This window comes from Canis lupus, chromosome X, assembly GCF_011100685.1.
Source record: "Canis lupus familiaris isolate Mischka breed German Shepherd chromosome X, alternate assembly UU_Cfam_GSD_1.0, whole genome shotgun sequence".
NCBI lineage: Eukaryota > Metazoa > Chordata > Mammalia > Carnivora > Canidae > Canis > Canis lupus.
The window spans coordinates 46910609-46938025 of record NC_049260.1 but is presented as its reverse complement, the minus strand read 5'-3'; the positions used below and the strand labels follow the sequence as shown (position 1 = coordinate 46938025).

General features: G+C 40.4%; 1 protein-coding gene across 2 annotated transcripts; it reads left to right on the top strand.

Moving 5' to 3' along the window:
• Nucleotides 1-1109: 1109 nt before the first annotated feature.
• Nucleotides 1110-27283, top strand: ALAS2 (5'-aminolevulinate synthase 2). 2 transcript variants are annotated; one of them, XM_038587534.1, is made up of 12 exons: nt 1230-1269; nt 3618-3681; nt 6414-6609; nt 7264-7386; nt 8219-8329; nt 11095-11317; nt 11869-12053; nt 17528-17707; nt 20619-20783; nt 21330-21598; nt 23046-23208; nt 26998-27283. In XM_038587534.1, the coding sequence occupies exons 3-12, from the start codon at nt 6429-6431 to the stop codon at nt 27159-27161; spliced, it is 1764 nt and encodes a 587-aa protein (XP_038443462.1). In that variant the 5' UTR covers nt 1230-1269; nt 3618-3681; nt 6414-6428; the 3' UTR covers nt 27162-27283. The 2 variants fall into 2 exon arrangements, with proteins under 2 accessions (XP_038443461.1, XP_038443462.1); XM_038587533.1 differs by lacking the exon at nt 3618-3681 and having other exon boundaries at nt 1110-1269.
• The last annotated feature ends 134 nt before the right edge of the window (nt 27284-27417 follow it).

The window sequence follows — 27417 nt, the reverse complement described above, 5'->3', positions numbered from 1 at the left end:
GGGAACATACACCCCAATGTTTATAGCAGCAATGTCCACAATAGCCAAAATATGGAAAAAGCCCAGATGTCCATTGACAGATGAATGGATAAAGAAGAGGTGATATATAGAGAGAAGGGAATATTACTCAGCCATCAAAAAAAGAATAAAATCTTGCCATTTCTGATGACTAGATTGAACTAGAGTATATTATGCTAAGCAAAATAAGTCAGTCAGAGAAAGAAAAATACCATATGATTTTACTCACATGTGGAATTTAAGAAACAAAACAGATTAACATAGGAGAAAGGAAGGGAAAAATTTTTAAAAAATAGGGAGACAAACCATAAGAGCCTCTACTACAGGGATAAAATTGAGGGTTCCTGGAGGGAAGGTAGGTGGGGGTATGGGTTTACTGGATGTTTGGCATTAAGGAAGGCACTTGATGAAATGAGCACTAGGTGTTATATGCAACTGATGAATCACCGAGCTCTATCCCTGAAACTAATAGTACATTCTATGTTAACTAAATTGAATTTAATTTAAAAAAAATTTTAAAAAGAGTGTGAGTTCTGAAATGTGTAAGTTCCAGAACCAGACTGCTTGGTTTCACAGTGGAGCTCTGTACTTAGCTGAGTAATTATCAGTTAGTTACTTCACATCTCTGAGCCTCAGTTTCTTCATCTGTAATATGGGAATAATAGCTTTTATCTCATAAGGTCCTTATTGGGGTGGGCTAAATTAATTCCTGTAAAGCACTTAATGAAAGGTCTGGTGCACGGTAATCCAATTAATATTAGCTGTTATTTTTTTTAACCAGGCACTGTTCATATTGTTTTCTACAGATTATGTTTTAAATTTTTACAATGGCCTAAATGTAGTCTATGGAAGCTGTCTGTTTGAGGCCATTCCCACTTGTGCTATAGTTGCTTCTGAGTTTTATTTTCTTTCTTTTATACAAGGAAATCAAGGATCAGAGAGGTGGTTTTTCTCAAGCTGCCCTAGGTATATATGGATTATCTGATTCTAAAACCTAGCAAGCTCATTTTACTACTCCAGAGGGAGAAGAGAAGGAATAGGAGAGGCAGTGCTAAATGAAGGGGTTGGGTGACAGGGGACTACACTAGGTTTTATCTCTAGCAAGAGCCTGTGATACCTTTGGGGCCAATGCAGAGCCTGGCCAACAGAAGGAGAGAAGGGTGGAGTTGAGCCAAGGGGGAAGGGATAAATGCCAGGCTCTTACCTACAGCACCCACCCGTCGTTCGTTCGTCCTCAGTGCAGGGCAACAGGTAAGAGTTGCTTTCAGTCTGGGTCTACTGGTCTACTGGTCTTTCTGGTCTACTGCCCACCTCAAGCCTGCACATTCTAACTCTCTGGTCTGACTAGATCTGACTTTATTCCTTAGAATCTGTCTCTCTGACATTTTCTTTTTTCCTCCTATATCTTTTTTGTCTTTCCCTATTTTGGGCTTTCCTTTGTTTTGTCCTGCCTTTTTTCTCTCCCTTGTTAGTTTTCAGGATCATTCACTTCACTTCATCTGTCTCTGACACTCTAGCTTTCTCTTATTTTTCTTTGTCTGAGTTCTGTCTGTATATTCTTCTCTCATTCTTTGTCTCTCTTTCTTCTACTTGGCATCTCTCACTCTCCGTTTTCCTATCTCTCTATTCTTTTCCCTCTCTGTCTGTCAGAAATATGTCTTGCTATTTCTTCCAGTAATTATCCATTTCTCCCTCACTCTGACTCTTCTCTGCTCAGCTGATGGCAGAACTCAGCAGGTCTGTGCCTAGGGGGCCAGAGGTAGGGAGAGAAAATAGAGGGAATGTGGGGATGAAGGGAAGGATGAAATGGGTAGAGAGATAATTGAAGGACTTAAGAATTGATTAGCATAAATAAGGGGAGAAGGATGAAGAGGAATGTTTTGTCACTAAAAGGGCTCTATGCTGAATGCCAATAGATTTGTATTCTCACTCTAATTTTCTGTGAGACCCTAGGCAAGTCATTCAGCCTCTGAAAAAAAGGGTGCTTGTCCTGTGATCTCCAAAATCTCTCCTAACTTTGATATTGTGGTCTTCTGAAATTTTGTTTCTAAAAATTTCAGTTCTGTGATTCCAAGTATCTAAAATTCTCTATGACTCTTCCATGACGCTGAGAGGATGCCAGGAGGGGAAGTAAAGTTTGATACATTCAATTCTGGAAGAAAAGTGATCATCCCCTACAGACCTAACTGATTCTTGCAAAGCAATCCACAAAAGGGAGAGAGGGAGCAAGGAACATGGCAATGAGTGGTTTCTGGTTCTCTGCTGAAGTAGAGTTGTGGTTGGCCCCTCTGATCTCTAGGACTACATATTGGCTGCTGACATGAAAAAAGGGTTTTAAGGTATAAGGAACACCTACAAGTAATGATCTGTCACTTGGCCTGAAATTTCACCATTACATCTTTGGTGGAATCTTTGTTTTAAGAAGATCCTTGGCAAAGATTGCTAAAGTGGATGTATAATTTGTTAAATTGAATGAATTAATGTTCACCAGTGCCTGAAATTCCACTTCAGTTAGAAATCTGTTCCTTTGCTAAAAGCACTTTCACAGTCCAAAATCAAATGTCCCAGAAAGGGGCCTGTTAGTGCAGCAGAGGGGATTAATGTCTGGAGTCAGGTTCTCAGCCAAGAAAATATGTAGTAATTTTTGAATCATAGATCCATAGTGGTTAAGTTAGCAAGCCCTGAAGTCAGATTGCCTCGGTTTGAATCCTACTTCTCTTACTTATTAGCTCTGTGACCTGAATGGGTTAATTAATCTATGGGGAGCTCAGTTTCCTCAGGTTTGAAGTAAAGTTGATATTAGTGTCTACCTCATAGGGTTGTTGTGATAATTAAAAGAGTCAGTGTATGTGAAGCATTACAACAATGTTTGACACAGTGAGTACTCTGTGTTTGACTATTAGAACCAGATGAAATTAATGAAGTGGGAAACTGAGACCCAGAGAGGGAAAGTAAAGAGCCCAAGTTCATATAGTAAGTTTTAATAGGGTAAAGATAAAAATCAGGATTGAGACAAGAATCAATTTTAGAGAACTATTATGGTGTACAGACTAGTAAAGGTACATTCCTTGGATGTACCTTCACTTTCTCTACATAGAACTGTAGAAAATAGAAATAATAGTAACATTATTTTCAATATTTATTCTAAGATAAGCACTGTTTTATATACTTTATAGGATTATTTTACTGAATCTTCACAACATCCCTGTGAAGTAGCTTGTCTTTGTTATTATTTAAACTTTACAGATATAAGATGTAGAGAAGAGACAAAACTTTTCTGAGGTCCCAGAGCTAGTTAGTGGTGGAGCCAGGATTCAAGAAAGTCTGACTCCAGAGGTTGTGCTCTTAGATACACTAAATTGCCTAAAATACTTTCTTAATTCAATTTTACTCACTCCAATCCCATGATAGGTAGGGGAGATGGAATGGAAACAGAGCTGAAGGTAACTAGACTGTAAAATTATGGATCATAAAGTGGGCAGGGAGAGGGGAGCTGGGCAAATTCAAGGAAAGGAGAATCAGAACAGAGAAATTGCAATTGAAGCTTGAAAGAACTTGATAATTCAACAAATTCCAAAACGTATTCTATATTTTCCCAGGTCCCTGAAAATATCATGGCCAGAAGTTCCTGAGAGATGATGAATGGACTGAATTATATATGGGGTGGGAAAAGGCCTTAATCCACGATCATCCCAAGGCAGAACTGGACTCTGCTTCCAATCTTGGAGGCTTTCCTTCACATTACATATCCCAATGTTGTTGTCTTATTGTTGTCAGTGTTGATGTTGGGGAAGGGAGTTTGCAGGAGCCTAGAACTTGAACATCTTCTTTGCCTTCCTTTTCCTGGATCATCCACCCATCTTTACCACATATTGCCAGAGGCAGTCCCAGCCAGATGCTCAATCATGATTCTAGAAAGGAGCTCTCCTTCCCTCCCACACCCTGGTCTCAGTTTAGGGAGTGGTGAGACTCCAACTATGATAAATACTGGGAGCTTTATCTGTGGTCTGCAGACTCAGCCCTAAGTGCTTTGGCCTTTGCAGGCAGGCAGGGGAGGGGAAACTGATATCTCCACATATGATGTAGGCATTGGATCCAATTCATTACCTACCATATGAAGTAGGCATAAATACCCTACATCTGACAGTTGATGAAAGCTAAGACCCAGAGAGGGGAAGTGGCTTTCCAAAAACATCTAACAGGTAGCTGGGAAGCTGTAATTTAAGTAAGCAAAGTTAACATTTATTGAAAACTTACTGTGTGTCAAGTATTGTTCTAACGGCTTAACATGAGTTTCATCTAGTTTTTTCAATACCCCTTGGCCTTTCCCAATTTCAGGTGTCATACACCCTGCCCTGATCTATGCTCCTATGACAGCCTGTGAATGTTGAAGGGAGAATGCTCTTAGATGAACAAGGGGAAGAGATTGCTTTGTGAATTAGGGGGAGGGGTATTGTTCCATAAGAAATAAAGGAGGTTACCATATAAGGAAAGGGCTATGAGGTCATCCTGTTCACTTTTCCCTTACAATATAAAGTCCTGTATACTAGAGGTGCTTAGATTCTACTCCATAGCTCTTCTGGTGGTGCCCGGGTCTTAGGCTTCCCACATTCCCCCATATCTCCCCTATTGTCTTGTCCCCTATTTTGTCTCACTTTCTAATGTTGGATCTCCAGTTTGCCCTTTTACTTTTTTTTAGATGTTATTTATTTATTCATAGATACACAGAGAGAGAGAGGTAGAGACACAGGCAGAGGGAGGAGCAGGCTCCATGCAGAGAGCCTGACATGGGACTCAATCCCAGGTCTCCAGAATCACACACTGGGCCAAAGACAGGTGCTAAACCACTGAGCCACCCGGGCTGCCCTGCTGTTTTACTTTTAATCTATTTCTCCTATTCGTTCTTTGTCCTCCTCTAGATTTCCTAGCCCTCCCTCATCCCAACCTTCAGCACACCTTAACCATCTTTTCTTATCTATCCTTTTATCTTATCTCTATTCCTTTCTCTCTGTTGCTCAGTCTCTCTCATCTCCCTCAGTAGCATCAATCTCTTCTTACCCTAACTCTTCTGTGTTGCTCTCTCTAACCCCCAATATCTATGGAAGCATTTATCCCTTATCTTTGTGCCTGACTGATTCTCTGCTCCTGCTGGATTCCCACCTCTCCTGCACTCAGTTTTCTGAGTCTTTGTATTTTCTTGTATGTTCCTTTATTTCTCTTCATGTCCATTTTGCGTCTTGTCTATCTCTGCCTCTACCTCTGCTCTCTCTCTCTCATCTAAGTCTCTTTCCTTATCCTTTTGTATCTCCCAGAATCTTTTTTTCTGTTTTTCTGAACCTCCTGTTTTTCTTCCTCTTCCTGTTCATATCATGAGCCTATCCCTTTCCCTATGCTATTGATCTCTTTCTCTCCCACAATTCTCTTCTAACTTCACCACTACCACTGTACCTTTGTTTTCTCTCACTTCCCCCTTTTATCTTCCCCAGTTTCTCTTTTCTTCTATTTCCTTACCCTTCTTTTCTTTCCTTCACTTCAGTCCCTATTCATTCATTAATTTAATCCTAAATTCAACAAATATTTATTGAATGCCTATTTGTATTCAAATAGGTATGTGTATACCAAATGGGTATTTGTTATCTTTTTTCTGACCTGCACTCTGTCCCTTCTGTCCTATGTCTTATCTTCTGCCTCTTTCATTAGCCCTTAGGCTTGTTTCCCTAATCCCTTGGATCTTGTTTTCATCTCCTCTAACTGTTCTTTTCTAAAATCCAGGAGCAAGTTCAAAGACAGCAAAATACCAGTCTGGTGGCACATGGCCTGTAGGGCCTAAGGCCTTCCCTTTTGTCCTATTCCTTGAATCTACTTAAGCTGGAACCTGTGGCCTCAAGCTCCTTTTTCCTTTCTGGTTGGGCCTGTTCAGGAAACACTCTAAGCCAAGCCTCAGGAGTCCTGGCCAATGGCATCTGTTTGCATTAGCAGAATGAATATTAACTTGACTAAGGCTAATATTCTAGAAAGACTTTTAACCTTAAGTGTTATCAAAGAGTTGGTGGTCATCAGTTCTCATCCTGCTACATACAAGCATACTTCAGTAATCCTCACCATCATAGAAGGCAGAGTCTGAATCAGAATTTAGGCTTCCTAACCTTCAGTTGAAACTCTTTGCTTTACCCCATTGTCTAATGGTCATTGTCTCATTTCTTCCTCCCTGATGCTCTGTTGGTACACTTTGATATTGGGAAAAGTCTTACCATGGAAGGACAACGAGGGCATCTTTAAAAGGGGCATCATACATTGGTTGCAAAGCTATAGGCAAATCATCAAACACAGGAATGACCCTTGGCTTTTGGTCAGGCTTTCATGATGGATTCTTATGTCTTCCACATCTTCTGTAGGACTTCGGGCTCAAGATGGTAGTAGTAGCTATGTTGCTACAGTGCTGTCCTGTGCTTGCCCGGGACCATATAGGCCTCCTGGGCAAGATCATTAAGACTCATCAGTTCCTGTTTGGTATTGGACGCTGTCCTATCCTTGCCACCCAAAGACCAACCTTTTCTCAAATCCACCTTAAGGCAACCAAGGCTGGAGGAGGTAAGAAGAAGTTTCTGGCAAATGATGGAGAATGTCTGGATCTTGCAGATAAGGTTCCAAGTCATACTGACCATCATTGCCTAATAAGTGGGAAGGCTTATGTGAAATGTGTCAAGACAAAATGAGCTGACCCCAAAACACATCTGGGTTCTGACTTCTGCCAATATCTCTCAAGAGTGTCACTCTCATGCCCCTCATACTCTATATACTCCCAGTATTGCTGAAACTACTTAAATTTGCCTGGATGAATTCTATTGTCTCAAGCTTCTATGTCTTTGCACCTGTCACATGACCCTCACCCATACCTTTTACCAGAGTATCTCATACTTTTCATGTGACACTTAACGTGGGCATCATCTCCTCTGTGAAGCTTGTCTAAACTTCCAGCCTATCCATTTCCAATTCTGGGTCATGTTTCCTCCCTCTTTTAGACTACCACAGCCCATGTCCTCTCTCTTATCTCAGCACTGTTCACAATGTGTCTTCAGTGTATGCCACCTCTACCAGCCTAAAAGCTCCCCTAGCAAGGGACATTTTTGTATCCCTACCATAGCCTGAGATAGAGCTTTGGGATACAATAGGTCTCAGTAATCATTATTAAACTAAACTTATGGCTAGAAATGCATTGCCACTTACTCTCTTACCTTTGCACAGACTCTCCACCTTGGGCCAAAAGCCCCTGTCCCTTTATGCTGTCAGAACTCCAGGATGGGAAGAGCAAGATTGTGCAGAAGGCAGCTCCAGAAGTCCAGGAGGATGTGAAGACTTTCAAGACAGGTTGGAGTCAAGTGCTACCTCATCCAAGCTCTACTCCTAATGCTTGAACTCACTTCATCACAGTCCTGAGCTAGGCTAATTCTAGGTCAACTAGTATGCATCCCATGATGGGAAGTCCAGTCTTTTCCAAGGAGACCATGGTAGGCAATGGCTTAGTGCACTGAAATGTGCCCTCCCCAACACACATAAATGCAGAGGTTCTTGTAACTTTAAGCCATTAGTCTAAAATGAGCCCTCTAGAGCTCTGCCTCCTCTCTCCCAAGTGGTTAATGGATTGCAACAGTCTGGGCTCCCACATTTAAACAATACCACTCTACAACAATCTGGATTTGCATGAGAGTAAGTGTTGGAAGCAGGTACATCTTTTAAAAGGATATGAAGCCCCAGGTCAACTCAATTGGTGCAGACTATTCAAGAAAATCACACTTGAAATATGGCCACACTATTGACATTTTTCATAGGCCCTTTTGGGATATCATTAAAAATAAAAATTTCAAATTTGAATTTTAATGACATTTGGAAAAGAAGAGTAAGGTACAATGTCCTGCATATACCTCTTACGTACAAGATTCAGGGCGGCTGCCCCAGTTACTTTGCCCAAGGGAATTTTCTAATGGGGAAAATGTAATACCTTATGGAAAGTGCCTGACACTAAATTTTCCACTTGGTGAGATGAGTGGGGGCTCACTTTGCAGAATATCTCTTCTCTCTACAGGCTTCTCTACTTCATAAACTTGAATTTTCATGTTGTATTGAGTTTAAAGAGGACAGCACATGCTTTCTTTTTTTCTCCCCTCTATTCATGGCCAATGAATCTCACACTCTCTGTCAGACCTGCCCAGATCCCCGGCCTCAACCAGCCTGAGAAAGCCATTCTCCAATCCCCAGGAGCTAGAGCTAATTTCAGAGAAGGTCACACACCTGGTTCAGAACAACATGATTGGTGAGTTTGTTCAGATGGAAATAAAGGGGGGTAGGAATGTGGAAGGAGTGCTAAAGGGGCTTCTGAAACAGTAGAAGAAATTTCAAGGAAGTACTTTGAAACCAAAGGGAGTCTGGGTTTAAATTTTAATTTAAAACTTGCTGGATCAATGTTCTTTGGCAAGTAAGTCAGTTTCTTTTAGTGGAATTTTAATGCTTGCCTCAACAGGTTATCATGAGGAAGAAATAAAATTAGATTTATGGAAGTGTTTCTAGCTGTTTTGAGGCCTCAGTAAATACTACGTTTATTCCTATTATTTCTTCTTCATACTTCCCTCAAAAATTCATCTTTTACCGATAGCCTTTTTCCCTTTTCCCCTTTCTTGTATGTGTTTATATTGATTATTCATAATGCAATTTGCCTTTTTCTAATATAAAAGGAAGATGATTAATTGTATTTTTCAACAGATATAGGAAAATATAGAGGGGAATTTAAATCACTCAGACTTCCACCATCCACTATTAACTTTTCATATTTTTTCCATATACTTTTCCATGACTAATAATACACACACACACACACACACAGACATACCTCCTATACTTCCTTCTACATACATGTTTTTATTAGAAATGTGATTTTATTCTACTGGTTTTGTTATCCTTTTTTTTTTTTAGTTCAATTTGCCAACATATAGCATAACACCCAGTGCTCATCCCATCAAGTGCCCCCCTCAGTGCCCATCACCCAGTCACCCCACCCCCCACCCTTTCCACCACCCCTTGTTCTTTTCCCAGAGTTAGGACTCTCTCATTGGTTTTGTTATCTTGCTTTGTTTACCTAACAGTATGTCATGGGCATCATTTCATGGCCCTAAGCATAGAGATGCATAATCATTATTTAATGGTTGAATGGTTCTATAAGCATGGATGCAACATCGTTCAGTTAATCAAGCATCTATAATGCAGGTTATTATTTTCAATTTTTTGTGCTTTATTCTGCTTTATAGTGTATGTTTGTTTTATGTACATATAAATGTACTCAAATATAATACATAATATTATCTTAGACCCATAATGGTTATACTAGAGATTATTTAGCTATTCCTCTATTGAGTTGCTTCCAAATTTTCCTACTACAAATAGTGGTGCAACAAAAAACTCTGAGTGTACCTCAGCATGGACATAGGTAGGGTTTTTTTTTCCTCTAGGATAGCATTAAGAGGTGAAAAATCTTAGGGTGTAAGGTTGTATACATTTTTAACATTAATAAACATTGTCAGTTAGCCCTCCAAAGTGGTGTACTAGTTATCAAAGAGAGTATTCATATTCTCACACCCTCTCTAGCACTTGATATCATCAGACTTTTACATCTTTATCAATATGGATGAAAATTTGATTTTGCAGTTTGGTTTTCCTTAAGAATCTTCTGCATTTATTAAATTTTCTATTTATATTCTTTGCCCATTTTTCTAGTGGGTTGAAAAGTTTTCATAGTAAGTTTTTAGAGGTGTTTTTCTTTTTAGAGAGGGAGAAAGGGGGGCTCTGAAGGAGAGGGAGAATCTTAAGCAGGCTCCATGCCCAACACAGAACCCAAAGCAGGGCTCAATCTCACAATCCTGAGAGCATGACCTGAGACAAAATCAAGAGTCAGATGCTTAACTGACTGAACCATCCAGAACCCAAATTTTTCAGAGTTAAAAAAAAAAAGTTCTGGATATCAATCATTTTTTTCTGTTAAAAATACTGCAAATATTTCTCTAGGTATGCCAGTATTTGCATTTTAAAAATTCTTGATACATATTTCTAAACATCCCTGCAGCAAAGATGTTACCAGTTTACATCCCTACCACATCAGTTGTCATCTGCAACAATCATGATTTCTGTCTCATGTTTAACAAGTCTATTGGCACACGTTGTTTCCATTTATCCTGAAAATAGTATTGCTCCATTTGATAGTAGTAGCAGTTTTGAAAGTAAACTCTAGGTCACTTATTTGTAGGCCACTTTCTTGCTGCATAACCTTGGTCAAGTTACCTAACTTGTCTATGCTTCCATCTCCTCATCTGTAAAATGCAAATACTAACAAAACTCTCCACATAGGGCTGTTACGAGGAATACAAGAAATAATATTTATAAAGTTCCTAAGAGAAGGCATTACATATAATAGACACTCATTAAATGTTGGTTATAATAATATAATTAAATATTAGCTGCTGCTACTACTACTACTACTACTACTACTACTACTATTACTATAATTGTAATAATACTAATTGTACCAGACATTAATTTGGCTGTATTACATTCTGTTTATCATCAAATGCTCGCAATTCTCCAAGAAGGTATTATTAGCCCCATTCTACAGGTGAGGAAATTAAGAGAGCGGATTCATGACTTGCTCAAGGTCACATAACTAGGAAGTGGGAGAGCAATGACTAGAAACCTGATCTGTTGATACTGTTTCCACTAAAACTAGAAGTAGTGATTTCAGCAAGAAGGCAACCACAATAATCTTAAAAAAAGAGAGATGGCCCTGCCAGGGGCAGTAAATCTGAGTGAATGTATGAATAATTTACTGAGCGACTGAGCAATTGAGAAAGCAAAGGAATCACTGAATGAAGTCATGGAGAGTTACTGTGGCTCAGTAAGTTGATGACTGATCAAATAAATGAATAAATGGAAAGAGAACTGGAGAACTCAAAATCAACTACGTGGATAAAATATGGACTAATCAGGAAGTGATTTAAAAATGAATTCTTTTCATCTCCATTTCTACTTTGGCAGGAAACCATGTTTTTGGTTATGACCAGTTTTTCAGGCACAAGATCATGGAGAAGAAACAGGACCATACCTACCGTGTGTTCAAGACTGTAAATCGCTGGGCTGATGCATACCCTTTTGCCCAACACTTCTCTGAGGCATCTATGGCCTCAAAGGACGTGTCAGTCTGGTGCAGTAATGACTATCTAGGCATGAGCCGGCACCCTCGGGTCTTGCAAGCTACACAGTGAGTAGTAAGATCTGGGCCATGAGCTGTGGGGACACATACAAAAAAGAATCAAAGCCACACATGGAAGGGAAAAGCAGAGCGGCAGTGGAAAACTGAGTTGCACCTACCACCCCTTTTGTCCATGGTCTTCCAGCATACCTAACCCTCAAATATGAACCATGTCAGTCAACAAACCATGATTTCCAAATTATTGATTGTCCAGTTCTATGGAGAAGATGGAAGACCAAGCAAGGCCCACTTTCCATGAGCTCTTACTCTGGTTACAGAATGAATATTGCTAGAGATAGTGTGTGACATCCTCTAGAAGGTCTTCCTAGCTGTACAACTATCTTCTCCCTCCATCCCTGAGTGCCGTCATCCTGAGAAGGAGGACCCATATCTCCTCATTGTGTCAATCTTGCCCTCTATTTGATTACATAGGGCACAGCTCATATAGGATAACTAAATCAACACTGACCTCCATCAATGAAGAGAAACCTACCCAGTTCCTTGGTACCTGACAAGGGTTTTTCCCTCCTCTTGTCCTCCCTCTGTTTTCTCCTGGCCAGGGAGACCCTGCAGCGTCATGGAGCTGGAGCTGGTGGTACCCGCAATATTTCAGGTACCAGTAAGTTTCATGTGGAGCTGGAGCAGGAGCTGGCTGAGCTGCACCAAAAAGATGCAGCCCTGCTTTTTTCTTCCTGCTTTGTGGCGAATGACTCTACTCTCTTCACTTTGGCAAAGATCCTGCCAGGTAAGCCTAGGGCCTGAGTTCTGTTCAAGGTTGGAATCTTGCACTATAGCATGCAGTCTCCTTGCCTTCATCACCTTTTCCCTCTATTCTGAGTTCACTTGCTCCCATTGCCCTTCTTTCTTACCCACTTTACGTATCCTCAACACTGGATGACTATATCCCTCTCATTTCTCCCCTTCTTTAGTTAGGCTGAAGAATACTACTAAGGAACATTGCTCAACTCCACAGAAGAGTAACACCGTAAATTTATCACCCCCTCCAAACTTAACTGGGCCCATAACACCCATAAATACTCCTTTGGTGTCTCCATACTAGCTTTTTTCAAACACTCTTCTATTTTAAAACCTGTGACTATCTCTTCCTTCATTCTTAGCAAATAACCTCACATCTCACATGGCAAAGAAAACAGAAGCCACCAGAGAGAAACTCTTTTAGCTTAAAGCCATCAAACCTACAAACTTATCTGATTTTTCATCTACCCTTCTTTCATACTTTCCTTTTACAATTTGAAGGCACATCTCTTCTGCCTAAAGCCAATCCTTTCACTGTGTAGTAGATCCCATCTGCACTTAATCTTCTCAATCTCCCACTCTCTAGCTAATAATGTCCTCAATTCATATGCCTATTGTCATTCCATCACATCCCCAACCACAGATGAATATAATACTCCACCTTCTCCATGCCAATCCTAGGCACATATAATTACTCAGGTGGAATCCAGTAAAAATTCATGGTCCCAAACTTGTACCAGGTCCTCTATGCTGTCTAGTGATCCTGTTTCCAAGATCAGCCTTCCAAATCTCCAGGGCAGTTTTGCAACACCCCTCCCCCCATTCTGCTCAGCCTTCCCACACTTCCACCTCACCCTCAACCACAGCAATTAACTTCACCTCCTTCCTCACTGAAAATAGAAGTTCTCAAGTAGCAATGTCCTCAACTCTTTAACACAAACTATACAAACTCACAAACATCCCTACATGTACTCTCCTCACTTTTTCTCTCCTGTCACAATGAAAGAGGTGCCCTGTTTCTTGTTGACTTATCCTTTTGCTGGTGCTCTGTGTCTCATTCCCCTCCACCTCCTCAGAAAATTTGATCTATCACTTCCTTCTCTTCTTGCATCTTCAGCCTCTCCTCTTTCAACATGCTAAAGTCTCTTTCATCTAAAAAAGAAAAAAGTCCTCTCATCACTATCTAGCTACTGCCCTATCTATCCCCTTCCTATAATAGACCAACTGCTTGAGAGAAGTCTCTACACTTGCTATCTACTTCCTTACTTTCTGTTGATTCTTCAGCACACTGTAAACATTTCTACTGTTTCTGAGAAACTTTTTCTGAGAGCATACATAACCCCAACTAAAATACCTTTGGGAATTTTTTCAGTGAACATCCTCCTCAACCATTAGAATTAAACTTCTTTCCATTTCTTCTACCACCATCCTAGCTTAAGACCAACATCATTTTCTTGATTTCACCTTTGCCCTCCTATATTCTATTCTTCACAACAGTCAGAATAATATCTTTATAAATGCAAACCTATTTTTGTTACCCCCTGCCCCAAACTCTTTAATATATTCCCATTGCCCTTCAGACCAAACCTAAACTTTTTATCATGGCCCTCAATAATCTAGCTTCTACCTACCTCTTCAGCATCATCTTTGATAATCCTCCTCTCACTCTTTTGTTCAGTAATATATTCATTTACTCACTTATAAATCAGTAATTTGTTTACCCATCAATTAATTCAAAAAATGTTTAATTAGCATCTACTGTGTACTTAGATTTATACTGGGTACCAGAGACAGAAAGATAAAATATGTTATTTCTTTCAGTTTTGTTGGTTATTTCCTTCACTGTGCAGAAGCTTTTAATTTTGATGAATTCCTAATACTTTATTTTTGCCCTTTTTTCCCTTGCCTCAGGACACATATCTAGTAAGAATTTGCTATACCCAATGTCAAAGAGGTTACTGCCTATGTTCTCCTCTAGGATTTTTATGGCTTCAGTTCTCAAATTTAGGTCTTTCATTTGTTTTGAATTTATTTTTTGTATGGTATAAGAAAGTTCAGTTCTTCTTTTGTATGTTGCTGTCCAATCTTCCTAACACTATTTTTATTTAAGATTTTATTTATTTATTCATGAGAGGAGATGAGAGACAGAGACACAGGCAGAGGGAATAGCAGGCTCCATGCAGGGAACCCAAAGTGGGACTCGATCCCGGGACTCCAGGATCACGCCCTGGGCCAAAGGCATGCGCTAAACCGCTGAGCCACCCAGGCGTCCCCCCATCCTTTTTTTTTTCCTAACACCATTTGTTGAAGAGTCTTTTTTCCCATTGAATATTCTTTCCTGCTTTGCTGAAGATTAATTGACCCTACAGTTGTGGGTTCATTTCTGGGTTTTCTATTCTGTAGCATTGATCTATGTGTCTATGTTTGTGCCTGTACTATACTGTTTTGATCACTACGGCTTTGTGGTTTTTTGTATATTTTTTTATTGGAGTTCGATTTGCCAACATACAGTATAACACCCAGTGCTCATCCCGTCAAGTGCCCCCCTCAGTGCCCATCACCCAGCTTTGTAACACAACTTGAAGTCTGGAATTGTGACACCTTCGCCTTTGCTTTTCTTTTTCAATGTTTCTTTGGTTATGGGGGGTCTTTTGTAGTTCTATACAAATTTTAGGATTGTTTGTTCTAGCTCTGTGAAAAAATGCTATTGATAGAGATTGCATTAAATGTGTAGGTTGCTTTGGGTAATATAGACATCTTAATAATATTTGTTCTTCCAACGCTTGGGCATGGAATGTCTTTCCATTTCTTTGTGTTATCTTCAATTTCTTTCATCAGTGTTTTATAGTTTTCAGAGTAGCAGTCTTTCACTCTTTTATTAGGTTTATTCCTGGGTATCTTACTGTTCCTAGTACAATTGTAAATGAGATCAATTCCTTAATTTCTCTTTCTGCTGCTTCATTATTAGTGTATAGGAATGCAACAGATATCTGTACCTTTATTTATATCCTGTCACTTTACTGAATTGATTTATCAGTTCTAGCAATTTTTTGGTGGAGCCTTTGGGTTTTCTATATAAAATATCATGTCATGTGCAAATCATGGAAGTTTCACTTCTTCCTTATTGATTTGAATTCCTTTTATTTCTTCTTCTTGTCTGATTGCTGTGGCTAGGACTTCCAGTACTATGTTAAATAACACTGTCAAGAGTAGACATCCCTGTCTTGTTCCCGACCATACAGGAAAAGCTCTCAGGTTTCCCCCACTGAGGATGATATTGGCTGTGGGTTATTCATATAAGGCCTTTATTATGTTGAGGTATGCTCCCTTTAAACCTACTTTGTTGATGGTTTTTATTATAAATGGATGTTGTGCTTTGTCAAATGTTTTTTCTACATCTATTGAAATGATCAGTTGGTTCTTATCCTTTCTTTTATTAATGTGGTATATCACATGGATTTGTAAATATTGAACCACCTTGAAAACCAGGAAAAATTCCACTTGATAATGGTGAATAATTTTTTAAAAAATGTATTGTTGAATTTAGTTTGCTTGTATTTTATTGAGAATTTTTCCATCTATATTCATCAGGGATATTGGCCTGTGGTTCTCTTTTTTAGTGGAGTCTTTATCTGGTTTTGGTATCAAGGTAAGGCTAGTCTCATAGAATGAATTTGGAAGTTTTCCCTTCTTTTCAATTTTTTGGAACAGTTTGAGAAGAATAGGTATTAACTCTTCTTTAAATGTTTGGTAGAGTTTGCCTGTGAAGCCATCTGGCACTGGACCCTTGTTTATTTGGAGTTCTTCTATTACTAATTCAATTTATTTGCTGGTTATTTGTCTGTTCAAGTTTTCTATTTCTTCCTGTTTCAGTTTTGGTAGTTTATAATCAACAAAAGTAAAAGGCAGGGGATCCCTGGGTGGCTCAGTGGTTTAGCACCTGCCTTCCGCCCAGGGCATGATCCTGGAGTCCTGGGATCTAGTCCCGCATCAGGCTCCCTGCATGGAGCCTGCTTCTCCCTCTGCCTGTGTCTCCGCCTCTCTCTCTCTCTCTCTCTCTCTCTCTCTCCTCTCTCTCTGTCTCTCCCTGTCTCTCATGAACAAATAAATAAAATTTTAAAAAAGTAAAAGGCAATCTATGAAATGGAAAGGATATTTGCAAATGATATATCTGATAAAGAGTTAGTATCCAAAAATATAAGGGGCTTATAAAACTCAACATCCAAAAAACTATTAATCCAATTTAATAAGTGGGCAGAAGTCATGAATAGACATTTTTCCAAGAAGATATACAGATGGCCAACAGACACATGAAAGGGTGCTCACTATCACTGATCATCAGAGAAATACAAATCAAAACTACAAATAACATCTGTCATTAACATACAAGTGTTTGTAAACTTATGTGTAGAAGGATATGGGAATAGATGTATATTTAACTCATTGAAGCTATACTGTGTATAATGTATCTTTCAAGGAGCATCTTCTTTCACTAAGATATTAGTGTTTGTAAATGTATTTGTAGAAGCATATGGGAATAGCCATATGCTTAACTCATTGGAATTACACTGTGTATAATGAATGTGTCCTTCAAATACCATCTTCTTGCATTAACAACAACAAAATTGCGTGATTCTTGCTCTCAATAAACTCCAAATCTATTTTCCTTCATGGCAGGTCCCCTAGAAAGTCATGCCTGATTTTCTCAGTTAGAAGTGACAGCTTACTCTAATGAAAGTCCAGAATTCCTTGATGGCAGTGCAATTTGGGGGGAGCCAAGAATCAATCCCCTCCACCAATATCCCACCTCTACCTGTCCTCCCATATTTGTTCAGTGAAAAGCTCTATATTCCTCAGGTCCTAGGGAAAGGTCTTCCCCTTTGTAGACCTTAGCTTCCTCACTTAACAGTTTAGGAACTGAACTCCATGTTTACTAATGTTCTGTTCTGCTCTGACATTCCATGAGCTTATGATTCAAATAGAAAATCTTATTAAGTATCTACCCTGTAACTATAAGCAGAAGAATGATACCTGGAAGAGGTCGGATTTCATCTAGGCCAGAAAGAATATAGTATCAGTCCAAGTCAACAAGTCAAGTCCCATTCCCTGGGATAAACTCCTCTCCAAGGCTTGATCTTATGTATCTGGGAATAGGAACCCAGACCCTGCCCTCAAGAAACTCTAGAGCTTCTTGGGAAATTAAAATTTCGTCTACCCCCAAGGTAGTCAGTGCCAGATCAGGCTAGAAATGATTGAAGGGAAGGGTGTAGGGGTCAGAATTTCAGGGCAAGGGATTTCTTTCAAGGGAGGAAGAGGTGTCACAAAGGCTTCCAGAGGAGACGGAAGCAGAACAGGGTCTTCAAAGGGATGGCTGGCTGGCTCTCTACCCCTGTCAGGTCAGCCCTGAGGTTGAAGTGGAAATACTGGAACAGAAGCTTAAGGAATATGCATCTGGTTCTTCAGGTTGTGAGATTTACTCAGATGCAGGGAATCATGCTTCAATGATCCAAGGTATTCGCAACAGTGGAGCAGCGAAGTTTGTCTTCAGGCACAATGACCCTGACCACCTGAAGAAACTTCTAAAGGAATCCAATACTAGGACACCCAAAATTGTGGCCTTTGAGACTGTTCACTCCATGGATGGTATGTATATAATAAAAACCATGGTAGCAATGATAATAGCTGACATGTATAGAATTTGTTTATATGCCAAGCAAAATTATTAGTATTTTATTTTATTTTTTTAAATAATAAATTTATTTTTTATTGATGTTCAATTTGCCAACATACAGAATAACACCCAGTGAAATTATTAGTATTTTAGACATATTAATTTGCTTAATCTTCACAATAATTCTATGGAGTAAGTTCTATTATTTCTATTTATTTACATGGGGAAACTGAGACACAAATAAATAACTTGCCCAAGGTCATAAAGCCATAAGCCAGTAAATGCCAAAGGATAAAAGCAGCTATTATACTGATTTTACAGGTTAAGAACTGATGTTCAGAGACAGTACCCAACTTGTTTTGGTTGACTCAGTAAATTGGTGCCAAAGTATTTGTACCCTAGAAAGTATTATTCCAATTCCTTCACATAACACTCCCTCCATTAGAAATGCTATGAAATCAGTCATTCTAGTGTCTGGTTTCTGCAATGAAAAATTTTAAGAACCATTGCCTGGGAGTTCTTTCAGGGTCCAGTATGAAGCATTGGAATCAAAACATGTTTTCAAGTGAGAGAGACCTGGGTTCAAATCCCACCTCTGGCACTTACTTGTTCTATGATCTTGGGTAACACCTCAACTCCCTGAGCCTCAGTTTTTCCCAACATAAAATATCTAATAGTAAGAATTAGACAATGGAAGTCATTCCATTTATTATTATCTAAATAGAAATAAATGACCTTAACCCTCCTACCTCTTTTCTTCCCCCAACTGAAACAATGTCCAAACATTCTACTGCTACCTATCTTGAGCAGAAATCATGTGTTTTAGACATCGCCTTGTGGATTTATTAAATAAACACTTCTCACTTAATTTCAATTTGTTGTTTTTCCAACTGAAATAAAGGAGAGTCCATAGTATTACTTGATTTGGCTAACATAAGTGTCATCAGTAACACGTAACTGTGATGCACAGGCTATGGAACCAGGCTATTATGTTCAGATCCCAACATGACAGCTTACTAGCTAGGGCAATTTTCTTAATTGCTCTGTGTCTCAGGGTTTTCTTTATTTTTCTTTCATTCTTTCTTTTTTTTTTTGTAAAATGGGGGTTATAATAGAGTAGCCGTGAGAATTTAGTTGATATATGTGAAAAATTTATTATTGTGCCCACTCCCACATTTCTACAACTAGCAACAAAGTAAAACTATCCCATGATTATATTTCTACTTCTGAGACTACCGTAATTCATTATGTCTTTAGTGGAAACCATGTTGGGATCATTTTACTTCCTTACATTTGCAAATGAACGGCTCCTTATTTTGTTGGTGGACACTACTTAAACTATCAATTTGAGGGCTAAATTTCTTCCATTGAAATTATGCTGGAGCCATTTCCCTATTTGTCTTGAGCTCCACCTATTGTGATTTTCTCCCCCTCATGTTGTTCTGAATTGCTCACATTTTTTAATCCTGGTTTGGAGCCCCAGTTTCCACCTGAAGAACTTTCTTCTGTATTCCAACTCCCTGCACCTCAGCATTTTCCAGATGGGGAATGACAGAAAGTATGAGTTCTTATATATGCAGAGTGGCCACAAAGTCTATAGATGAGATTCACAGCCATTTGAAGACATTATAGACAATTATCAGCATAGAAGATGTCCAGAATAACATAGGAAAATGGTAAGTCTGTATGAAAAATAGTGAGGAGCAAACATTACTTCTAATTCTTCCATCCAACAGATTGAGACTGAGCCTGTGGGAGGGCTCCTTCAGGTAATAACATTGACAGAGATGAGAGAGAAATGCATTCCCACAGAGACACAGAAAAAACAGAGGCTCAAAGAAACTCAGAAAGAGGGACGCCTGGGTGGCTCAGTGGTTGAGCGTCTGCCTTCTGCTCAAGTGGTGATCCTGGGGTCCTGAGATCAAGTCCTGCATCTGGCTCTTCACAGGGAGCCTGCTTCTCCCTCTATCTATGTCTCTGCCTCTCACTCTGTGTCTCTCATGAATAAATAAAATCTTTTTTTAAAAAAAGAAGAGAAACTCAGAAGCATAGAGGTACAGGGAAAGAAAATCTGAAGCAGAGAGAGAGGTAGCCTCTCTCTCTGTGTGTCTCTCATTGATAAATAAATAAAATATTTAAAAAGTGACAGAAATCCAGAAAAACGGAGACAGGGAGGACCAGTGCAGTATAAAGATATTGACAGGCTTCCAAAAGCACCTGCCTGAGGGGATGAGTTGGCTCTGAAATCAGGACTGCATTAACCTGGAGGAAAAAGTTACTTTTTCTTTTTTTTTTAAAGATGTTATTTATTTATTCATGAGAGAGAGAGAGAGAGAGAGAGAGAGAAAGGCAGAGACACATGCAGAGGGAGAAGCAGGCTCCATGCAGGGAGCCCGATGTGGAACTCGATCCTGGGACTCCAGGATCACGCCCCAGGGCCAAAGGCAGGCGCTAAACCACTGAGTCACCCAGGGATCCCCAAAAGTTACTTTTTCAATTTATTAAAACAAAGGCACCAAATGGGCCAGTGCCAACGCAAAGTGGAAATACACAGACTTGTGGGAGTGAAGAAAGGAAGCAAAGAGAGGCTGGAAAATGGCTTAAACAAGAAGATACTGTCAGAAGTAAAAATAGAAACACAGAGGCAAGCCTTGATTACAAACTAGGGAAAACACACACACACACACACACACACACACACACCTTGAGTGGGCATGAGATGGAGGCAGTCAACAAATTTAAGGAAGTTTGAAATAGTCCCAGCCGAGTATGCACATCCTCGCCCTTTTCCAACCCAAAATAGTTATGGGTCACAAATTCCACACTGGAGATGACGCTGGGGAAGCATTGTGATCTCCTACCTTTTTCCTTGGCTTTTCTCAGGTGCCATCTGTCCCCTTGAGGAGTTGTGTGATGTGGCCCATCAGTATGGGGCTCTGACTTTCGTGGATGAGGTTCATGCTGTAGGGCTATATGGACCCCAGGGTGCTGGGATTGGGGAGCGTGATGGAGTTATGCACAAGATTGACATTGTCTCTGGAACTCTTGGTGAGTGCCTTGGGATGCCCTTATATATAATCCAGTAAGACCCTTTCCTTCCTCCTCCCCAAAGCTATAGAAGTTATTTGGGTAGAACTCATAGCCTCAGGCTATGGAACTCTTGGATTCCCTCCTCCCACTCCTACCCCACTGCAGAGTTGCTGAGAAAGTCTGGGAGGGGTTTTTGAGAATAACCCTAAGTAGGGCCAAATAGCCAGGTTCAAGTCAGTACGGAGAGTTGTAGTTCTAAATTCCTCCCCCACTCCAGCCCCAACCTTCATTTTAGTTCCACTTTTGGGACTAACCAGCTAAAGGTCCCCACCCAGCTACCACCTATCTCATCACTGCATGTGGCAGGCCTTGGAAGTCCTATCTCAAAGCAGCAGAACTATCAGCTGTCTGTCCTGTCATGGACAAGAGAGATAAGCAGAGGTCTGGGAAAGGAATCTGGAACTCCAGCTTCTGGTGCACATCTTCATGTTTATCTGGACATAATCCTGTCCCTTTAGAGACTAATTATGGGCTCTGTGCATATCCTCCCCCCATTATCTCCAGGTAAGGCCTTTGGCTGTGTGGGTGGCTACATCGCCAGCACCCGTGACTTGGTGGACATGGTGCGCTCCTATGCTGCTGGCTTCATCTTTACCACTTCACTGCCTCCCATGGTGCTCTCTGGGGCTTTAGAATCTGTGCGGCTGCTCAAGGGAGAGGAAGGCCAAGCCCTGAGGCGAGCCCACCAGCGCAATGTCAAGCACATGCGCCAGCTACTAATGGACAGGGGCCTTCCTGTCATTCCCTGCCCCAGCCACATCATCCCCATCCGGGTGAGAGCCCCACCCTGACCATTACCCTACCCACTTATCTTTTCTGGAGCCCTCCCACACCCAGCAAACCAACAACTGCTCCTCTGATCTGTTCTTTACTTTCCTGTTAACTACCCTCATTTCCAGCTATGTTACCCTTTTTGAAAAATCATCAGCCATTCTGGATTAGTCACCTCTTTTTGCATTAGCTATTATCTCATGATTAGACTGTCCTGACCCTCACAATATTGGGTACCTGTGACCTATAATTCAGTGTTTTTGAAACTGTGGGTCAAGACCACTCGTGGCAAAATCAGTTTAGCAAGTTATGACTAGTATTAAAAATTAAAATAGAATTGAAAATGTTGTAATACATCACAAAGAGAAGGTAATATTTTATGAAAAATGTGTTTCAGTTTTATACATATGTATATGCACACATATGTGACATATGTGGATATATAATCAGTCATGATATGAAACATATTTCTTAAAAAGAGTTGAAGTAAAAAATATTGAAGTCAGAAAGAAAGTAAAAAACCATGGGACAAGGTGCTATTTTGGATTCCCAATCATGTTTGTTTACTGCCTTTAAAAATGAACTGCTACCTCTTTCTTAACATCTATTTGTGTGTGTCAGTATGTCAGAGTGTGGTAAAGACACTTTTTTGTGATGGTTTTGTGAATGAGAAACAAATAGTCACTGCTTGGGCTAATTCAATATTCCTTTTTGGGGATATTGGGAGACTATTTTTGTTTTTATTATTATTTTTATTGGGGCTCAATTTGCCAACATATAGCATAACACCCAGTGCTCATCCCATCAAGTACCCCCCTCAGTGCCCGTCACCCAGTCACCCCAACCCCTGCCCACCTCCCTTTCCACCACCCCTTGTTCATTTCCCAGTTACGTGTCTCTCATGTTGTCACCCTCACTGATATTTCCCACTCATTTTCTCTCCTTTCCCCTTTATTCCTTCACTATTTTTTATATTGCCTAAATGAATGAGACCATATAATGTTTGTCCTTCTCCAACTGACTTACTTCACTCAGCATAATACCCTCCAGTTCCATCCACATTGAAGCAAATGGTGGGGAGACTATTTTTGAATTTTTTAAAATTAACCCAATGAATCACCCCAGAGGTAGCTTGGGGAGGGTTCACCTTCTTACTCAGAACGAACTCAAGTTAACATACTATCTAGGTAAAACCAGCGTGCTTGCTCTGCAAATACTTTCAAGACCAGGTACCTAGCACCACCTCCATCCCAAACCCTTCAAATTTAATTGTTGCCTCTGAGCAACTCCTTGATAGAAATTCTGGAGCTGCCACTAAGCCCTTTCTGAAAAAAAATCTGTCTCAAACTTCAGTGATGTTTGTTGAACCGCCTCCCTCCACCTGTTCAATGGAACTTTGATAGTGGGGCCAGGGTAGCAGATACTGACACGCTTTTCTCCTGAGCCCAGGTGGGTGATGCAGCACTGAACAGCAAGATCTGTGATCTCCTGCTCTCCAAGCATGGTATCTATGTGCAGGCCATCAACTACCCAACTGTCCCCCGAGGTGAAGAGCTGCTGCGTCTGGCACCCTCCCCTCACCACAGCCCTCAGATGATGGAAGACTTTGTGCGTAAGTCCTCAACATAGGTGTCTATAGCACTCTTTCCCTTCAGCCCCAGGATCTGAATAAGTTGAGGGAATGAATTCCATTCAGTTTAAAAGTATATTTCCAGAATATCTATTGTGTGCCAGACTCTAAACTGGGGTAATAAAAGGATGAGAAACACTTTCTAGATTCATAAAGTTCCAATTCAGATGAGCCATAGCAGACACAAACAATGACTGTAAGAGGTGATCAAATTTCAACAAAGAGTGCATCAGAGAGTTGTGGAAACAGAGAGAATAGGCCTGACCCAACACGTAGGATTCAAGACAGGCTTCTTAGTGGAAGTGACACCTGAGCTGAATTTTATAAGGAGAGTGGTATTGGATCAAGAGAATAGTGTGGAAGTGGTATTCCTTGCAGAAGGAAGAGCATAAAGAAAGGCAAAGAGAATGACGTGAACTAGCCTGAGATATATCAAGAACAATAAGCAGGTGTTACTGAGATGTAGAGTAGTAGGAATGGAGTAGAGGAAGGAAGTGCCAACCTATGAGTCTATAAAGACAACACAAGACAGGGATTGGATTGAGAGGTTTGTAGAGCTACAGAGTAGCTTGGGTTTTATCCTGAATGATGCCAGTTTAGTCAATTCACCTAAAGTTTACTGGATTCCCACTGGATGCAGTTTTTAGCACAGGGCCTGGCATAGAGCAAGTGTTCATTCCAAGTCTGTTGGACAAAAGACATGTAGGCAGCTGACAGTCTAGAAAAGGAGAGAGATATAGACATAGACAATACTGGTCCAGGGTGATGAGCTACAGTGCTCTGGGAGCTGGAGAGAGTAATCACTCATGGCTAGAGAAAGTAGGAAGCGTGAAGTTAGGAAGGTTTTGTGGGTGAGGAAGTTCTTGTGCTGCACCTTGAAGTACATATGGTATAGTGCAAGGGCATTCCAGAATAAGGAAATTCTGTGAGCAAGGACCTAGAGATGAGAAAACAGAAGACATGCATTGGCAATAGTCATTCTGTTTGGGGCATAGGTAGCATGAGAATTCAAGGAAGATAAGATAGGTAGGTGCTATTCATTCAAAAACATTAATTAATGCTAGCCAACATTTATTAAGTACTTACCATGTGCCAAGCACTGTTCTAAACTTTTTGCATGTATTAACTCATCTAATACTCATCAGACCGAGATGCTATTATTAGCATTTCCATTTTATATATGCGGAAATTGAGGCATAAAAATATATAGTAACTGGTCAACCAAGGTCACACAGCGATTGGATTTGAACTGGGGAGTCTGTCTCTACCTCTACAGTCATAACCAGTAGTCAGGTCCACTGCCTGAGCTGATGATCCAGACTCCTGGACCTTTTGCTCAGTCCTCTAAGTTGCTCTGGCCTTTAATTATGGAGCCCTCAGTATTCCATTCTCTGAGTGTCCACTTATGCTGAGCTTTTCAGTAAAGAAATATGACAGCCATTTACCATGCGTCCACCAGTCCTTTAAGCCCACAGTCAACCCATCCTGAAATCCTACAAATGGTCTCTACAGTCTCTCTCAAATCTGTTTTTTGCTATTGCCTGTTTTTGAATACATGTCAATGTGATTTCTTCCTAATTTTCCTGCTTCTCCCTTGATCCCTTCTATTCTCCAGAGTGACCATCAGAGGGATTTTTTTTAAACATCTGACTATATACTTCCCTTACATAAACCTCTTCCTGTTTCCCATTTGCCTAGACTAGAGCAGTGGTCTCCTATGTGAGGTATGCAAGATGACCCATAGGGCGAGGCAGGTCATTAGAATTTTTCCTTTTTTTTAATCTTAAAAATAGGAAATTAGACATAATGGACTGATCTTTAACATATAGACTGACAATTATACATGTATCAGTATATAAAAAACATACGTAAATTAGAGGCATGTGCTAAAATGTTTGTACTGATAGATTGTACAGTCCAAAATTTAGAGACCACTGGCCTGTAGAAGTTGAAGCTCCTTGGCATGGCATTCAATGCCTTAAACATGGTGAACTCTATGCCCTCACCTCTTTTCTACATTCATTTTAGTTCTCCAGGTCCACTGAGTGACTTGTAAACCCCTTATTTTGCTCTACTTTCTTACCTCTGGTACTTTCCTCCCTTTTTATTGGAATGCCCTCCCTCACTCTTTCCTCTGGTGCACTTTTTTTATCTTCTAGACTTAATTGGTCATCCTTAAATTCATTCTTCCAACAAATATTGAGTATCTACTGTGTGCTAGACACTGTTCTAGGTGCTGGGGATCCAGTACTAACTAAAACAGACACAAAATCACTATCCTTCTGCAGCGTATATTCTAGAGGAAGGAGATAGTCAAAAGCCTTTAAAAAAGAAGCAATGCATATAGCATGGTAGTTTTAAGTGTTATGGAAAAAATAGAGCAGGATAAGGGAATAAGTGCTGGTGGGGAGGGGTTGGTTTGGAAGAGGGTTGTAGCATTAAATAGTGTTAAGACTAGAGATCATTGAGGGGACACTTGAGCAAAGCTATAAAGGTAAAGGAATTAGCTGGGCAGATATCAAAAGGAAGGTCATCCCAGGCAGAGAGATCAACCTAAGGCAGGAAGACCCTGTCACAGGAGTATTTCTTCTATACTTGAGGAATAGTAAGGAGATGATGTGGATAGAGTGGTATAAGCAAGAGGCAGAGATAGAAAATTGAGTAGTGAAGGGAAATGTGAGGCTACACTGTGTAAGGTATCCTCCCATTGGAAGGATTTTGGCTTCAACTCTGAAAGTCTTTTGAAGGATTTGAGCAGAAGAGGAACATAGTTGACTGAGGTTTTAACAGAACTGCTCCAACTTTTATGTTGAGAATAGACTGAAACAGAGAATGAGTGGAAACAGAGATCCAATTGGGGGCTACTGTAATAATCCAAGTAAGAGAGGATAGTGATTTAAACCTGATGATGGCATTAGAGGTGAATGAGAAGTGGTCTAAATTTTGAAGGTGAAATCAGTAGTCATTTTCTGATAGATTGGAAGTGTGGTAAGAGAGAAAGAGAAAAATAAAGATGGCTCTAAAATCTTTGGACTGAACTAGAACTGCCATCAACTGAGACAGATGGGGAAGGCTGAAAGTAGACTTGGTGGAAGGCAGGGAGATCAGTAGCTCAGTTGTGCTCATGTGGTTAGAGATGTTGATTAAACATCCAGGTGGAGAAACAGAAAGGCAATTGGTATATACAGGTCTAGAATTCAGAAGAGGCGTCTGAGCTGAGATGAAAAACTCAAAATCAACATATAAATAGTATTTATAGCCATGAGACTAAATAAGATCTCCCAGGGAGTAAGCATAAAAACAAGGTCAAGGACAGAGCCCTGGCACACACCTGTAGCATTTCCAATAATGGGGTCAGGTTCTCTCCTCTGGGTTCCCACCCACTCCAGAACACCCCCCATCCCAGGCTCACAGGTCACAAATGATGACACCGTATGGCTATTATTGTGTTATCTTCATTAGGCTGAGTTTTCAAGCAAATGGATTCACTTCTTAGGTCAGAGTATGTCCCGTACTTAAGCAGTAGTCCAGGCCAGGCCAGTACAGCTTTAAGTTGTGTCAAAGGAGTGCATCCCAATCTTGTATACATTACAGCACTCATACACAAATGGTAACATTCATAGCACACAATGGAGCAAAGGTTATTTCTGGTTCTAAGGTATCATAGAGGCTTGAGGGGATCATTATCTTGGCACATCTGTATTGTGACACTGGGATTAAGAAGACCTAATCTAACCAATTCTTTCCTTCCCCACCCTTACCACCTTTTAGAGAAGCTGCTGGTAGCCTGGACTGAGGTGGGGCTGCCCCTCCAGGATGTGTCTATGGCTGCCTGCAATTTTTGTCACCGGCCTGTGCACTTTGAGCTCATGAGTGAATGGGAACGTTCCTACTTTGGGAACATGGGGCCCCAGTATGTCACCACCTATGCCTGAGAAGCCAGCTGCCTCAGAGCCCCAACCCATGTGCACTTCACGTGGGACTGATCCTCTTCCTGTCCTCTGCTTTGTTGTGTGCCTCTAGCTGACTTCAGCCTGAAAATAAAGAACAAACTGCAGCATTTGTAGCCTTTTGTTAGACAGGAAACTGCATTATATCTGACTCCTTCAGACAAGTAGCAGAGCCATGAGGAAACCATAGGTCACTTGTTGGTCTGACCAATCCATTTTACTAATAGGGACACTGATCCAG